This window comes from Sardina pilchardus, chromosome 4, assembly GCF_963854185.1.
Source record: "Sardina pilchardus chromosome 4, fSarPil1.1, whole genome shotgun sequence".
Classification (NCBI taxonomy): Eukaryota; Metazoa; Chordata; class Actinopteri; order Clupeiformes; family Clupeidae; genus Sardina; species Sardina pilchardus.
The window spans coordinates 31,100,472-31,116,858 of NC_084997.1; the positions used below are offsets into that span (position 1 = coordinate 31,100,472).

The 16,387-nt window shown below is 40.6% G+C and overlaps 2 protein-coding genes across 2 annotated transcripts; both read left to right on the forward strand.

Moving 5' to 3' along the window:
* Positions 1 to 1,832: 1,832 nt before the first annotated feature.
* LOC134078976 (zinc finger protein 239-like) lies at positions 1,833 to 5,091 on the forward strand. Its single transcript, XM_062535140.1, has 4 exons — positions 1,833 to 1,886; positions 2,775 to 3,290; positions 3,375 to 3,666; positions 5,075 to 5,091. The coding sequence occupies exons 1-4, from the start codon at positions 1,833 to 1,835 to the stop codon at positions 5,089 to 5,091; spliced, it is 879 nt and encodes a 292-aa protein (XP_062391124.1).
* Positions 5,092 to 7,041: 1,950 nt separating this feature from the next.
* LOC134078977 (zinc finger protein OZF-like) lies at positions 7,042 to 8,960 on the forward strand. Its single transcript, XM_062535141.1, has 4 exons — positions 7,042 to 7,095; positions 7,466 to 7,589; positions 7,723 to 8,321; positions 8,406 to 8,960. Exons 1-4 carry the CDS (start codon positions 7,042 to 7,044, stop codon positions 8,958 to 8,960), a joined length of 1,332 nt encoding a protein of 443 aa, XP_062391125.1.
* Positions 8,961 to 16,387: the final 7,427 nt, after the last annotated feature.

Genomic DNA, 16,387 nt, shown 5'->3' on the forward strand with positions numbered 1-16,387 from the left:
CACATTATGCTACTAAAAAAATCCAGACCACTCAATATACTCATTACATACTCATTACATACTCATTTCAACTTCACAACGAGTTTGGCGAATTAATATTCAAGTCTGATACGGGCAACACATTGGAACTACTTCAAATGTAGCAGGTTATACGAAGTTAATGGCCACCCCATCAGCCAATCAGAAGAGAATTCCATTGTTGAGGGAGATAAAATATTTTACACTATAACTTTATATTCTGTCCTCATATAATGCTCATATAGAATTACAAAAATTGAAATGTAAGATTTTAAATTATAGTGATAGTGTATGTGCTCATCAATACAGACATAAATAATGATAATAATAAAAATCATCAAAGGTTTTCAGGAAGAGTGCAGCATGCAACAATAACCTAGAAATAGCTATGGCACGTGACAACACAGCCATTCAGATATAATGGCAAAAAAGCCTGAGCTCCTGTTGTCCAGATATACCTGAAGTCAGTGTTTACATAAACTAGCACTGGACCGGCTCTCTTGTACCACATTCTACCATGTGAGACCAGTGTAAAAAAAGGCAATGCAAACATGCACTATAGACCTCTGAAGTTTGCCTGCAAAAAAGCTACCATCTTTGCCCATATAACGAGTTACGGTATCTGACGATTTTTCCTATGGGAAATTAACATGGGGATTTTGAATTATCGCACCTGTTAAACTCTTGCGGGGATGACAAAATCGGAAATTCAGGTGTTTTCCTGGACGCACTTTTGTCCTCTACCTTCAAGAAGATATTGTGATCTCCGGTGTGTGAAGGTGGCAGACTTTTTGCTACCCCAGAGCTAACTTGCCATGCAACTTGCCATTAAGTTAGTTAGCCAGTTAGCTCTGGGGTAGCAAAAATGAAAGTGAAAGTACTGGTGATCACAGTATGCACAAGAAGGCAGAGGACAAACGTGTGTTCAGGAAAACGTCTGCATTTAAGGCGAGACACTACAGTTGAATAGGGTAAAATTTTTAAATAATAGGTATCACCATGAAACTTCCTCAGTTGATTACTTACACAAGTATGAGAAAAAAATGTATTACAAGTTTTTGAAATGTGTATGTTTAATTATGCAAATGAGGCATTATCTCATTAAATATGCATGATTTTGCATACATTTCCGGTAGATAGATCTGAGCATATGATAAAGCCAGGTGCAAAATTATTCTTTCATGTTGTTTACAAACAAGATTACAATAAAATTACAGAAGGATTTCAGGATATCTGCTTTCATTGCCTAGGAAATCCAAATATACTGTCCATAGCCTTAAAAAAACGATTTTTGCCATGCTTTTTTGATTAACATGTCACATAAATCAGGCCAGGAATGATGTATTAACAAATCCCTCTGTAAATGTCTTCAGAATACTGTTAAGTGTATAACTGGAAAGTTTGGTGTAGATAGGTGCTACAGAGGCTGAGAAGTATCTACCGGAAAATGACTCAAAACCGCAAATAACTAGTTTTGAGAAAACAGCCTTAAAACACAGCCAATGAGATTCGTTCTCAGCTTAGACTCGTCTTTGAACTTTCGCGATTGGTTGCCAATACAAAGGAAATGTCCATATTTGGATTGCATGGCGTTATGCAGGAGGAGACTGTATCGTCCCCGCGAGAGTTTAACAGGTGCGATAATTCAAAATCCCCATGTTATTTTCCCACAAGAAAAATCACAAGATACCGAATCTCAGAGATGGTAGCTATTTTGTAGGCGAACTTCAGAGGTCTATTTGCTACACCTCTAATAACCTACAGAATTCAGCATGTATCCAGATCAAGCCATAACCTTTACATTCCACACTGCCATGGCTCCACCCCACCCCCACCTGTTGTCCTTTGTGGAATGTGAGCCGTGTGAGGTATAACCATGTCCACCTGAGGACCATCAGGTGTGTGAAGAGAGCTCATACATATGGAATTCTCTCCCACATCAGATTTGCATTCCAATAGCCCTTGCAGCTGATTGGCTAGGTATGAATTCTAGAAACTAATGGGGCAGGCAAAAGGACTATATTATGAACACAACAGACTGGGGTCTCAATACTGAAGTCACCTTTGGTACACCTAACTACAGGGCTACATCTGCCTTTGTATTGAAGGATTGTTTGATTGCTTTTATTCTCTAAACTGACATTTGAAATGGCAGGATCTGACCAGCTCACGGTAGTGAAGGATGAGCGTGAAGAAGAATTTGATGATTTCCTACAAGAGTATCTGTTTACAACTCAGAAAGAGAAAGAAGAACCTGAACTGGATCATGAATGTAAGACTGAAATACTCATGTCATCAGAGGAAATCAAAAAGGAAGATATAGCTTCAGATCTTCATGATGACACAGATTTTTTTCCAAGAGGTGAGTTTCTGAACAGTTTGCAATATGATTCAAAAAATGCAAAATAAATGCAAATACAAAACAATGTGAATATACTGTACATTATTGCAAACACTCGATTTGTTATTATGTTGTAGGAGACATTCAAAGGAATCAAGCTATTAAATCAGAACACAAGAAGGAAAAGCACTCATGTAGCCAGGAGATGTCATACCAGAAATTACCACGGGAGTTGGAAACCAGGAAGGAGCTGCTCACTGGCCATCAGATTACTCATTCTGGTGACAAACTACATCAATGTTCTCAGTGTGGAGAAGCCTTTATTAACGAGTACAATCTTAAGGAACATCAGAGGATCCATACTGGAGAAAAGCCACACCAGTGTTCGCAGTGTGGAAAGGCCTTTACACACAAGGGTGATCTCAAGAGACATCAGAGGATCCATTCTGGAGAAAAGCCACATCATTGTTTGCAGTGTGGAAAGGCCTTTACACAGATGTGTCATCTCAAGGCACATCAGAGGATCCACTCTGGAGAAAAGCCACATCAGTGTTTACAGTGTGGAAAGGCCTTTACACATAAGAGTGATCTCAATCTACATCAGAGGTTCCATTCTGGAAAAAAGCCACATCAGTGTTTGCAGTGTGGAAAGGCCTTTACACAAAAGGGTGATCTCAAGAATCATCAGAGGATCCATACTGGAGAAAAGCCACATCAGTGTTCGCAGTGTGGAAAGGCCTTTACACAGATGGGTAATCTCAAGAAACATCAGATTACACACACTGGAGAAAAGCCACATCAGTGTTTGCAGTGTGGAAAGGCCTTTACACAGATGTATCATCTCAAGGTACATCAGAGGATCCATTCTGGAGAAAAGCCACATCATTGTTTGCAGTGTGGAAAGGCCTTCAAACAGATGTATCATCTCAAGGTACATCAGAAGATCCACTCTGGAGAAAAGCCACATCAGTGTTTACAGTGTGGAAAGGCCTTTACACAGAAGAGTGATCTGAAGCTACACCAGAGGATCCACACTGGAGAAAAGCCACATCAGTGTTCGCAGTGTGGAAAGGCCTTTACACATATTAGTAATCTCAAGAAACATCAGATTACACACAATGGAGAAAAGCCACATCAGTGTTCACAGTGTGGAAAAGCCTTTACACAAAAGAGTGATCTCAAGATACATCAGAGGTTCCATACTGGAGAAAAGCCACATCAGTGTTCACAGTGTGGAAAGGCCTTTACACAAAAGAGTGATCTCAAGATACATCAGAGGGTCCATACTGGAGAGAAGCCACATCAGTGTACCACATGCGCAAGGAGATTCACAACAGCTCAAAACCTCTCTAGACATCAGATTACACACACTAGAGAAAAGCTATATCCATGTTCACAATGTGGAAAGGCCTTTTCTCATAACTCTTCTCTCAAGAAACACCAAATTATCCATACATGATAAAACATTACCAATATTCTTAACCCTCTGGAGTATAGATCCCCCCCCCAGGGATTTGAAAAACTGTTCCAAACACATCTCAATCTCTGTTAGTTTTTGTCTTAGAAACATATAAGTGAAACAATTAGAAACCTTTAATGAACTAGTTTCCGAATATATTTTAAAAGAGAATGTTACAAAGGCACTTTGTAAAAACAATAAAAGAAAATCCTAGGATTTCAGTCCTCTCACCTGCAGCAGGCTCGTTCAAAAAGCCCATTCGACTTAATTTGCATTTGAAAGAGACACTCACTAAGGCCCAATCCCCATACTCTATCTTTCCCCTTCCCCTTGCCCCTAGCCCTTGCCTCTCAAAACTAAGTGGTAGGGCTTGGGCCGAAAACATACCCCCTATGAATTGGGACACCACTTGGTTTCGGTTACATCATCATACACCGTCGGGAGTTAGCTTCTACGTCATCAGAAGCGCCAAAACAACAAACTTCTAAGATGCCGGCTGCAAGCAGGCTGCAAGTGGCAGTGCGATGATTGCGTTTATCCTTTTTTGCGATTGTCTGCCAAGTCACAGAAATCAAGCTTGTTATATGGGAACCCAGTACATATGTGTGACTATAAGTAATATTTGCTAATGAAGGTTGGCTGTTAAGGATTTAAGCAACTCGTAAAGCACCGTAACCGTGTTCTGTGCCGTAGGCTATCCAAGATGTAACGTTAACACAACTGTGATTGAATTAAGCAGTAAGGCACTCGTGTCCGTAGTTTATGCTGATTTTTAAAACAGCTACAGGATATTGTAGGTCTGAAACACCCCTTGCTGTTCTAAAATAACTGTAAACTTCGTTGAACACAATGATGCACTGCAGCGAACACGGTTATCTAACGATAGCCTATCTAACATTAATGGCACACGATATCGATGCACCATAGCATAGTCAGTGATGTGGTAGTCTAGTTAGCTGTAGTGGGCATACTGTGATGTAGTAGTTAGCTGTAGTGGGTATGCTGTGATCAACCCAAAATGTTAATACGTATCCTTGCCTATTTTAAGTAGGTATACGCTACTTATTATGGTGATGGTATCACACAGACTACACCACTGCTAGTCACTATGATCTTTGTGCAGAGGGAAGCGAGATGTTAACTGTAGCCACTATGTGCTTTATGGGGAAGGGTAGAAAAACTGTTTAAAGTAGTTTGAATAGGCATTTTTGTCCCAACTCAGTCCATTAATGGTGTGTAATGGTTCTCTTTTCCAGACTGGTGCTCCAGCTAGAAGATACTGTGCCATCAAGTTTCAGGAAATGTTCAAGCACCATGAGCATAATGTATAGTGTGTATTGTTATATTTCTTTAGATGTTATCTGTATATACTTAGGTCTGTTCACAATAAATAGTTTTATACACAGTGACATAGTGCATAGTGTTCTGTCTCTGTTTCAGTCTTCACTGTTTTGAATGTCATTGATGTTCAGAAACACTGTCTTTTAACCAAATTCTCTCTTTATTGCCCAATACAATTAACATAATGGGCAAACACATAAAGAAACAATCTATATGCAACAGAACCATTACCACAAGAACTTGACTTAAATGTCACACATGTACAGTATAATAAAAGGCATGGAACTGTATGAACATACTGTACAAAGGGAATTGAATTGTACTAAAATCAAAGTTACTGCGAATAGCAAAGTTCCGCTTCTGCTCCTTGTTGGACTCCTCAGTGAGGAAATCCAGGATGGTGTTCATTTTTTTCATGGCTGCAGAGGTGCTGGGTGCTGAAGGGCTGGTTGCAGAGGTGCAGGGTGGGGATGAGGGCTCAACAATTTCCTAATGGAACAAGATAAATGTTGATTAATGTGATGTTTTTGGTTGTGTCACATGTAAACAGACTGTGTGTGTTATACACACACACACACACACACACACACACACAGTCCTGGCTGTGTTGACACCCCTTAGGATTAGTTGTGTGTGTGTGTGTGTGTGTGTGTGAGAGAGAGAGTGTGTGAGTGTGAGAGATACTGCTCATTGCAATAAGAACATGTTCACATTATGCTACTAAAAAAATCCAGACCACTCAATATACTCATTACATACTCATTACATACTCATTTCAACTTCACAACGAGTTTGGCGAATTAATATTCAAGTCTGATACGGGCAACACATTGGAACTACTTCAAATGTAGCAGGTTATACGAAGTTAATGGCCACCCCATCAGCCAATCAGAAGAGAATTCCATTGTTGAGGGAGATAAAATATTTTACACTATAACTTTATATTCTGTCCTCATATAATGCTCATATAGAATTACAAAAATTGAAATGTAAGATTTTAAATTATAGTGATAGTGTATGTGCTCATCAATACAGACATAAATAATGATAATAATAAAAATCATCAAAGGTTTTCAGGAAGAGTGCAGCATGCAACAATAACCTAGAAATAGCTATGGCACGTGACAACACAGCCATTCAGATATAATGGCAAAAAAGCCTGAGCTCCTGTTGTCCAGATATACCTGAAGTCAGTGTTTACATAAACTAGCACTGGACCGGCTCTCTTGTACCACATTCTACCATGTGAGACCAGTGTAAAAAAAGGCAATGCAAACATGCACTATAGACCTCTGAAGTTTGCCTGCAAAAAAGCTACCATCTTTGCCCATATAACGAGTTACGGTATCTGACGATTTTTCCTATGGGAAATTAACATGGGGATTTTGAATTATCGCACCTGTTAAACTCTTGCGGGGATGACAAAATCGGAAATTCAGGTGTTTTCCTGGACGCACTTTTGTCCTCTACCTTCAAGAAGATATTGTGATCTCCGGTGTGTGAAGGTGGCAGACTTTTTGCTACCCCAGAGCTAACTTGCCATGCAACTTGCCATTAAGTTAGTTAGCCAGTTAGCTCTGGGGTAGCAAAAATGAAAGTGAAAGTACTGGTGATCACAGTATGCACAAGAAGGCAGAGGACAAACGTGTGTTCAGGAAAATGTCTGCATTTAAGACTGTATCGTCCCCGCGAGAGTTTAACAGGTGCGATAATTCAAAATCCCCATGTTATTTTCCCACAAGAAAAATCACAAGATACCGAATCTCAGAGATGGTAGCTATTTTGTAGGCGAACTTCAGAGGTCTATTTGCTACACCTCTAATAACCTACAGAATTCAGCATGTATCCAGATCAAGCCATAACCTTTACATTCCACACTGCCATGGCTCCACCCCACCCCCACCTGTTCTCCTTTGTGGAATGTGAGCAGTGTGAGGTATAACCATGTCCACCTGAGGACCATCAGGTGTGTGAAGAGAACTCATACATATGGAGTTCCCTCCCACATCAGATTTGCATTCCAATAGGACTTGCAGCTGATTGGCTAAGTATGAATTCTAGAAGCTAATGGGGCAGGCAAAAGGACTATATTATGAACACAACAGACTGGGGTCTCAATACTGAAGTCACCTTTGGTACACCTAACTACAGGACTACATCTGCCTTTGTATTGAAGGATTGTTTGATTGCTTTTATTCTCTAAACTGAAATTTGAAATGGCAGGATCTGACCAGCTCACGGTAGTGAAGGATGAGCGTGAAGAAGAATTTGATGATTTCCTACAAGAGTATCTGTTTACAACTCAGAAAGAGAAAGAAGTGCCTGGACTGGATCATGAATGTAAGACTGAAATACTCATGTCATCAGAGGAAATGAAAAAGGAAGATATAGCTTCAGATCTTCATGATGACACAGCTTTTTTTCCAAGAGGTGAGTTTCTTCAGTTTGCAATATGATTCAAAAAATGCACAAAAAATGCAAAAAATGCAAAATAAATGCAAATACAAGACAAAGTGAATATACTGTACATTATTGCAAACACTCGATGTGTTATTATTTGTAGGAAACATTCAAAGGAATCAAGCTATTAAATCAGAACACAAGAAGGAAAAGCACTCATGTAGCCAGGAGCCGTCATACCAGAAATTACCACAGGAGTTGGAAACCAGGAACGAGCTGCTCACTGGCCATCAGATTACTCATTCTGGTGACAAACTACATCAATGTTCTCAGTGTGGAAAAGCCTTTATTAATAAGTACACTCTTAAGGGACATCATAGGATCCATACTGGAGAAAAGCCACACCCGTGTTCGCAGTGTGGAAAGGCCTTTACACACAAGGGTGATCTCAAGAGACATCAGAGGATCCATTCTGGAGAAAAGCCACATCAGTGTTTGCAGTGTGGAAAGGCCTTTACACAGATGTGTCATCTCAAGGTACATCAGAGGATCCACTCTGGAGAAAAGCCACATCAGTGTTTACAGTGTGGAAAGGCCTTTACACATAAGAGTGATCTCAAGCTACATCAGAGGTACCATTCTGGAAAAAAGCCACATCAGTGTTTGCAGTGTGGAAAGGCCTTTACACAAAAGGGTGATCTCAAGAATCATCTGAGGATCCATACTGGAGAAAAGCCACATCAGTGTTCGCAGTGTGGAAAGGCCTTTACACAGATGTGTAATCTCAAGAAACATCAGATTACACACACTGGAGAAAAGCCACATCAGTGTTTGCAGTGTGGAAAGGCCTTTACAAGGATGTGTCATCTCAAGGTACATCAGAGGATCCACTCTGGAGAAAAGCCACATCATTGTTTACAGTGTGGAAAGGCCTTTACACAAAAGAGTGATCTCAAGCTACACCAGAGGATCCATACTGGAAAAAAGCCACATCAGTGTTTACAGTGTGGAAAGGCCTTTACACAGAAGAGTGATCTCAAGCTACACCAGAGGATCCATACTGGAGAAAAGCCACATCAGTGTTCGCAGTGTGGAAAGGCCTTTACACAGATTAGTAATCTCAAGACACATCAGATTACACACACTGGAGAAAAGCCACATCAGTGTTCACAGTGTGGAAAGGCCTTTACACAAAAGAGTGATCTCAAGAATCATCAGAGGATCCATACTGGAGAGAAGCCACATCAGTGTACCACATGCGCAAGGAGATTCACAACAGCTCAAAACCTCTCTAGACATCAGATTACACACACTAGAGAAAAGCTATATCCATGTTCACAATGTGGAAAGGCCTTTGCTTATAACTCTTCTCTCAAGAAACACCAAATGATCCATACATGATAAAACATCACCAGTATTCTTAATGTGACAGGACTTTCACACAACTGGCTCAACTGAAGACACCGGAACCTACTGGAGAACTGAGTGACAATTTGATGTGATTTTTCTCTAAAACAAAGAACTGAAGTGAAATGTCAGGACACCACATCAGTGTCAATGAGGGAAAGCAATTATTACAATATCTCACTTCAAGATGAGATGATCCCTTCTGAAAAAAAAAAACCCAGAACTGAGTAGCCAGCAGTTCAACTATAAAGGTGTTAGTGTGTAATAAAGTCTTCATTACAAGATCGAAAATTAAAAGACATTTGCATTTACAGTCTTGCCAGCACCCTGAACCTCAGTGTCCATGTTTATTTTCTTACTGCCATCCCACTCTAGTAATGGCGAATGCTGATGTTCATAGTAGTCACACAATGTAGAGGTACTATCAGACACTATACAAACATAATAAAACATACAATCTAAATGTGTTCTGACTCTCAGCATTTGAGGAACCAGATGCAACTAGATTGCCAAAAAAATGAACACCCCTTTTATAGCCTGCAATAGTGTGTGAAAATTCATAATTAGTGGTTGTTGTGAGATTATATTTGAACATTGGTGTGCCTTAAGGCTGGCTTACATTGCACGATTTTGGTCTGTTTTAACAGTCGGCGACTAAATTTCCAAAATCGGGCGGAAATCTTGGGAGTTGTACTAGAATCTCGGCGCGCTCCCGTCATCTAAAGGCTGGCTTACATTGTACGATTTTGGCCTGTTTTAACAGTCGGCGACTAAATTTCCAAAATCAGGCAGAAATCTTGGGAGTTGTACTAGAATCGCAGCGCGCTCCCGTCATCTAAATCGTTTAGTGTAAGGTGCCAATCTTAGCGGTTTTAAGTCCGTCGGAGTCAGTCTTTTTCTAGTTTTGCCGTTACAACAATATCAAACATGTTTGATATTATTGGAAGTCTTTTCAGTCGTGGCTCATGCAAATAGTGACGTGAACATTAAAAACCAATAGTGACCTCGGACGAACACGAAACAGGAAGGGGCAAAATAGGCGACAGCTGTAGCCTATATGATTATTTGTTATTTCATTTCTTATAATTTATTAGTCGGCTATTCTACATGACAGAACAACTTTATATCTGTTAGTGATGTCACACATCAAACAATGCTGCAGAAACGCGAAAAAAATACTTTGATATGAGTAGGCTATCATGTGAGTTCCTGTTGATGATGACGTGTAGCCTAATGCACGATGGAAATAATTTGAAGGAATCTACCAGCAGTCTTGTAAATAGTGACCCACAGTCTTTGCAAAATCCTAATCTGAGACTGGCCTGTGACTAGACTGTGACTAAAAACTCAATGATTTGTCTTTAGATGTGAGAGGGTCTGAGATTGTAGTCTTTCAAAAATCTTTTCCAAATCTTTGCAAAGTCTGTCAATGTAAGGTAGGCTTAATCCGACATTTAGACCATCTGGCCTATCCAGAAAAGAAACAAAATTTAGCATGATTGTCTGGACTAGACCAAGGAAATGAAAGATAATGAAAATCAGGCATTCTGCGTTGGTTCTGGAAGGCCACAAAGTCAAGCCCGCCAACAGCTGTCAGTTAATTATTGGCTATAATTGTTCTGCTCAGCTGATCGTTCCATTCTCTTGCAAGTAGTCTCTCTCACAAGGGCGCCTTATTTAAGCTGCGTCAGTCTGCATTGCTTTCTCTGCTCGCACCCACCACCTCCCCAGTTCCACCTCAAAGTGATTCACTTAAATAATGACATACTGTACTGTTGTCTTTGTTGCTTGCTCTGTCCGGGGGAAATAGAGTTACTCTCCCAGTTTAAACTGGGTAGTCCCCTGAAGATTCTGCTGTTCCCTGTCTAGGCTTTCCATGGAGCTCATGGAAAGACAGAGAGCTTCCTCTGAACAGAGCCATACAGCAAAATACAAAATATAATTGGATCTTTAAAGATACTTCTCTCTTGCATTTGACCCAAGCGGTCCTGACAGAATTACACTGAAAGTACCCAAGGGGTTAATCATAGTAAGTTCACACCTCCACCTGTCCTCCTGCTCTCCTTTGTCTCTGCAGTTTGAATAATGGCCATGGCCGTCTGAGAGTCGTCAGACGTGTGAAGAGTGCTCATGAGTTCTCACCCAGAATCCTTTGTCATTATGATTGGCATTATAGCCTTTTCAGATAATCTGTTTGGGTTTAATCCAAAATTATAAAAGCAAAAGAAAAGGGAGGAGGCATGACTTAAATTAACAAAAGTTGTTTGGGCATAAAAATGCTTCAGAGTAAAGCCTCCCTCAGTGTGCTCAAGTGAAATGTAGTTTCCTTAGAAGCTTCTATTCTGTCTATTATGTCTGATGTGTTACATATGAGACTAGTAGACTATGTGATGTGTAATTTAATAACTGTATTGAGTGGCATGGTTTTGCCATTGGTTGATGATGGAGTTGTGTGTATGGGTGTGGGTATTTAAAATAGGCATGGATCACATTGTCACCTGAACAAACTGAAAAAAAGACACTATGCTGAAATATGACATTTTGTAGCAGATGCTTTTATCCAAAGCAGCATAGAGCAAGAGACAATCAATCAAGAGTGCAGAATAATTACTACTGCATACTGCAAAAACTGCTTATCTAATAAAAACATGTGTTACTAAGCTTATATCAAGATCAAAAACACTTTGACTTATTTTAAGATGTGTCATCCTGAAAACAAGCACATTTGTCTACTGTTGCGTTGCACTGCATCTGTCAATACTATTACTAGATGATAGGAATACCAACATTATACTGCAGGTACTAGTTTCAGGTTGGAAAGAGGAGCACAGTCGCAGCTGGCAGTTCAACAGAAACTGAAATGTCTCTTTAGCAAACAATACAAAGAAAACTTGAGCTAGTAGAACAAATCTCTGGAGTTCAAAGTTCACTCAGAATGCACAAAGACTCAGTAGTTGTGGAAGCATAAACCAAAATCAAGGTCACAAGATAATCCAGGGTCAGGGTACAGATATCCAGAAATGTAGCACAGGTATCCAAGAGGGGCAAGACAGAGACACGTTCAAGAGTCAGACAAGATTCAGCACCGACGGACGGACGGACCGACGGACGGACGGATGGACGGATGGATGGATGGATACTTTATTTCCCAAGGGGAAATGCAAGGTCCCAGCAGCTCAAGACACCACACACAACATACACTACAATGTACACAGGAAAATACAAAGCAAATCAACAATCAGCATGACTAAAGGATCAGTAAAGTACTAGAAATAAAGATGTGCATCAATGCACTGAAGACTGTCATCCGGTATGAGGTGTGTGTCAAGTTGGTAGTGCAAATGAGTCCAACAGTGCAACAGTGCAAGATTAAATGCTAGTGACTGGCAAAAAACATGTACAGTACAAAAATGTAAGCATTTTAATATAACAGTATGAATATAAATATATGGACAATAAGATAAACATAAGAAAGTAATATAGAATTATAGCAGCAGTGCAGGGATAAGTTAGATATGGGTGCAGCCATCAGTCATTGGTCAAATATTGGACAGAATAAGACAGGGTAGACATGTAAGCCATGTCATGACAGTGTATAAGAGGGTGGAGGTTAAGATATACTCTGAATAGAAGTCCAACTCTCCTTTTCCCTTCAGTGAAGCATTGTAGAGTTGTATGGCCCTGGGTACAAATGACTTCCTCAGTCTGTCCGTTGTGCATGCCAGGGAGCGTAGTCCCCAACTGATCAAGCTCTTCTGCTGTATGATAGTGCTGTGGAGTGGATGACAGTCATTGTCCAGGATGTTGAGTAGCTTGTTCAGGGTCTGATACTGAAGTAATGCACTCCAGGTCAGCTCCCACCATAGAACTAGCCTTCCTAGTCACCCAGCATCCCTCTTCTTAATGCTTCCTCCCCAGCATGCCACAGGATAGAAGAGGACGCTGGCAACAACAGACTGGTAAAACATCCAGAGGAGCTTGCTGCAGACATTGAAGGACCGCAGCCTCCTCAGGAAGTACAGCCTGCTCTGCCCTTTCTTGTCTATTGCTTCAGTGCTGACTGACCATGAGAGATGAGAGAAACGAGAGATTGTAAGTGCAGTGTACATGTCTACGATTCTGGTGCAGAGATAACTCTCTGCCTACTTCAAAATGCAACTTTTAAGTTTAAACCTCTAGATACTCATACCTGAATTATGTTATTTTACAAAGAATTAATGTTGGTATGTAACACATTCTACCATGCATGACCACTTAAAAAAAAAAAGGCAATGCAAACATGCACTATTTGCTACACCTCTAATAACCTAGAGAATTCAGCATGTATCCAGATCAAGCCATAGACCTCTGAAGTTCACCTACAAGAAAGCCACCATCTTTGCCCAAATAAGGAGATCCGGTATTTTGAGATTTTTTTCTATGGGAAAATAACATGGGGATTTTCAATTATCGCACCTGTTAAACTCTCACGGTGATGATGACATTGAAAATGCAGACGTTTTTCACTACACAGTTTTGTCCACTGTGGTCTAGTGGATACTGTGATCTTCGGTAGGTGAAGACAGCACACTTTGATCTTTGCTACCCCAGAGCTAACTTACCATTCAACTTGCCATAGGCAGTTAGCGTCAATGAACTCCCGGAACTCCTTATATGGGCAAAGATGGCAGCTTTGGATCCTTTTTGTAGGCGAACTTCAAAGTCTATAACCTTTACCCCGCGTACACACTGTCTCCGTCCGTCAACGGATCTCATTCACTTTGCATGGGGCAGACGCGAAATGCATTTTGGGTCCGTCCGTCGCTTCAGCTCCGTTGCCTCCGTCAAGAAAGTCTGTTGTGTTCATGTTCAACTTTTCAGGCAGCGACGGATCCGTCAGCCAATCAGATCACGTGTATGCAAATACACATACGGCAGATCCAACCTCCGTGATCCGTTGACGGACGGAGACAGTGTGAATGCGGGGTTACATTCCACACTGACATGGCTCCACCCCACCCCCACCTGTTCTCCTTTGTGGAATTTGAGCAGTGTGACGTCTGACCGTGTCCATTTGAGGACCATCAGGTGTGTTAAGAGAACTCATACATATGGAATTCCCTCCCACATCAGATTTGCATTCCAATAGCAGTTGCAGCTGATTGGCTAGGTATGAATTCTAGAAGCTAATGGGGCAGGCAGAAGGACTATATTATGAACACAACAGACTGGGGTCTCAATACTGAAGTCACCTTTGGTACACCTAACTACAGGACTACATCTGCCTTTGTATTGAAGGATTGTTTGATTGCTTTTATTCTCTAAACTGACATTTGAAATGGCAGGATCTGACCATCTCACGGTAGTGAAGATGGAGCGTGAAGAAGAATTTGATGATTTCCTACAAGAGTATCTGTTTACAACTCAGAAAGAGAAAGAGGAACCTGAACTGGATCATGAATGTAAGACTGAAATACTCATGTCATCAGAGGAAATAAAAAAGGAAGATATAGCTTCAGATCTTCATGATGACACAGATTTTTTTCCAAGAGGTGAGTTTCTGAACAGTTTGCATTATGATAAAAAAAAAGCAAAACAAATGTGAATATATATTATTGCAAACACTGGATTTGTTATTATGTTGTAGGAGACATTCAAAGGAATCAAGCTATTGAATCAGAACACAGGAAGGAAAAGCTCTCATGTAGCCAGGAGCCGTCATACCAGAAATTACCACAGGAGTTGGAAACCAGGAAGGAGCTGCTCACTGGCCATCAGATTACACATTCTGGAGACAAACTACATCAATGTTCTCAGTGTGAAAAGGCCTTTATTACGATGTCTAACCTCAAAGTACATCAAAGGATCCATACTGGGGAAAAGCCACATCAGTGTTTGCAGTGTGGAAAGGGTTTTGCACGCAAGGTTGGTCTCAAGAGACATCAGAGGACCCATACTGGAGAAAAGCCACATCAGTGTTTGCAGTGTGGAAAGGCTTTTACATGTAAGTATGATCTTAAGAAACATCAGATGATCCATACTGGAGAAAAGCCACATCAGTGTTCGCAGTGTGGAAAGGCCTTTGCACACAAGGGTGATCTCAAGATTCATCAGATGATCCATACTGGAGAAAAGCCACATCAGTGTTCGCAGTGTGGAAAGGCCTTTACACAGAAGGGTGATCTCAAGACACATCAGAGGATCCATACTGGAGAAAAGCCACATCAGTGTTCGCAGTGTGAAAAGGCCTTTACACACAAGGGTTATCTCAAGATACATCAGATGATCCATTCTGGAGAAAAGCCACATCAGTGTTTGCAGTGTCAAAAGGCCTTTGCACACAAGGGTGATCTCAAGATTCATCAGAGGATCCATACTGGAGAAAAGCCACATCAGTGTTCGCAGTGTGGAAAGGCCTTTGCACACAAGGGTCATCTCAAGAAACATCAGAGGATCCATACTGGAGAAAAGCCACATCAGTGTTCGCAGTGTGGACAGGCCTTTATACAGACCAGTGATCTCAAGAAACATCAGATGATCCATTCTGGAGAAAAGCCACATGAGTGTACTACATGTGGAAAGGCCTTTACACAGATTAGTCATCTCAAGCTACATCAGAGGACCCATACTGGAGAAAAGCCACATCAGTGTACTACATGTGGAAAGGCCTTTACACGGATGAGTCATCTCAAGCTACATCAGAGGACCCATACTGTAGAAAAGCCACATCTGTGTTTGCAATGTGGAAAGGCCTTTACACAGAAGGGTAATCTTAAAATACATCAGATTACACACACTGGAGAAAATCCATGTTCACAATGTGGAAAGGCCTTTGCTCAAAACTCTTCTCTCAAGAAACACCTAAGGATCCATACATGACAAAACATTACCAGTATTCTTAATGTGACAGGACATTCACACTGGCTGAATTGTAGACACTGGAACCTACTGGAAAACTGAGTGACAATTTAATGTGATTTTTTTCTAAAAACAAAGAAATGAAGTGAAATGTCAGGACACCATCAGTGTCAGCGAGGGAAAGCAATTATTATATCTCACCTGAAGATGAGACTAGCTGATCCCTTCTGAAAAAAAAACAGAACTGAGTAGCCAGCAGTTCAACTATAAAGGTGTTATAAAGGATAAGGTGTGTGATAAAGTCTTCATTACAAGATCAAAAATTAAAAGACATTTGCAGGGGAGTTTACACAACTAGAACAAATGACTGTCTATACAAAAGTTAACTGATTGTGTGATGCTACCGATTGTGCATGGATTTGTAATGGAGTATATGTTTTTACTTTGAAAGGTTGACCTCATGCTTTTGTCTTTATAGATGATGCTGAAGCCATTAAAAGTATGGCACAGTCTTGTCAGTACCCTGAACCTCTGTGTCCATGTTTATTATCTTACTGCCATCTCACATCAGTAATGGTGAATGC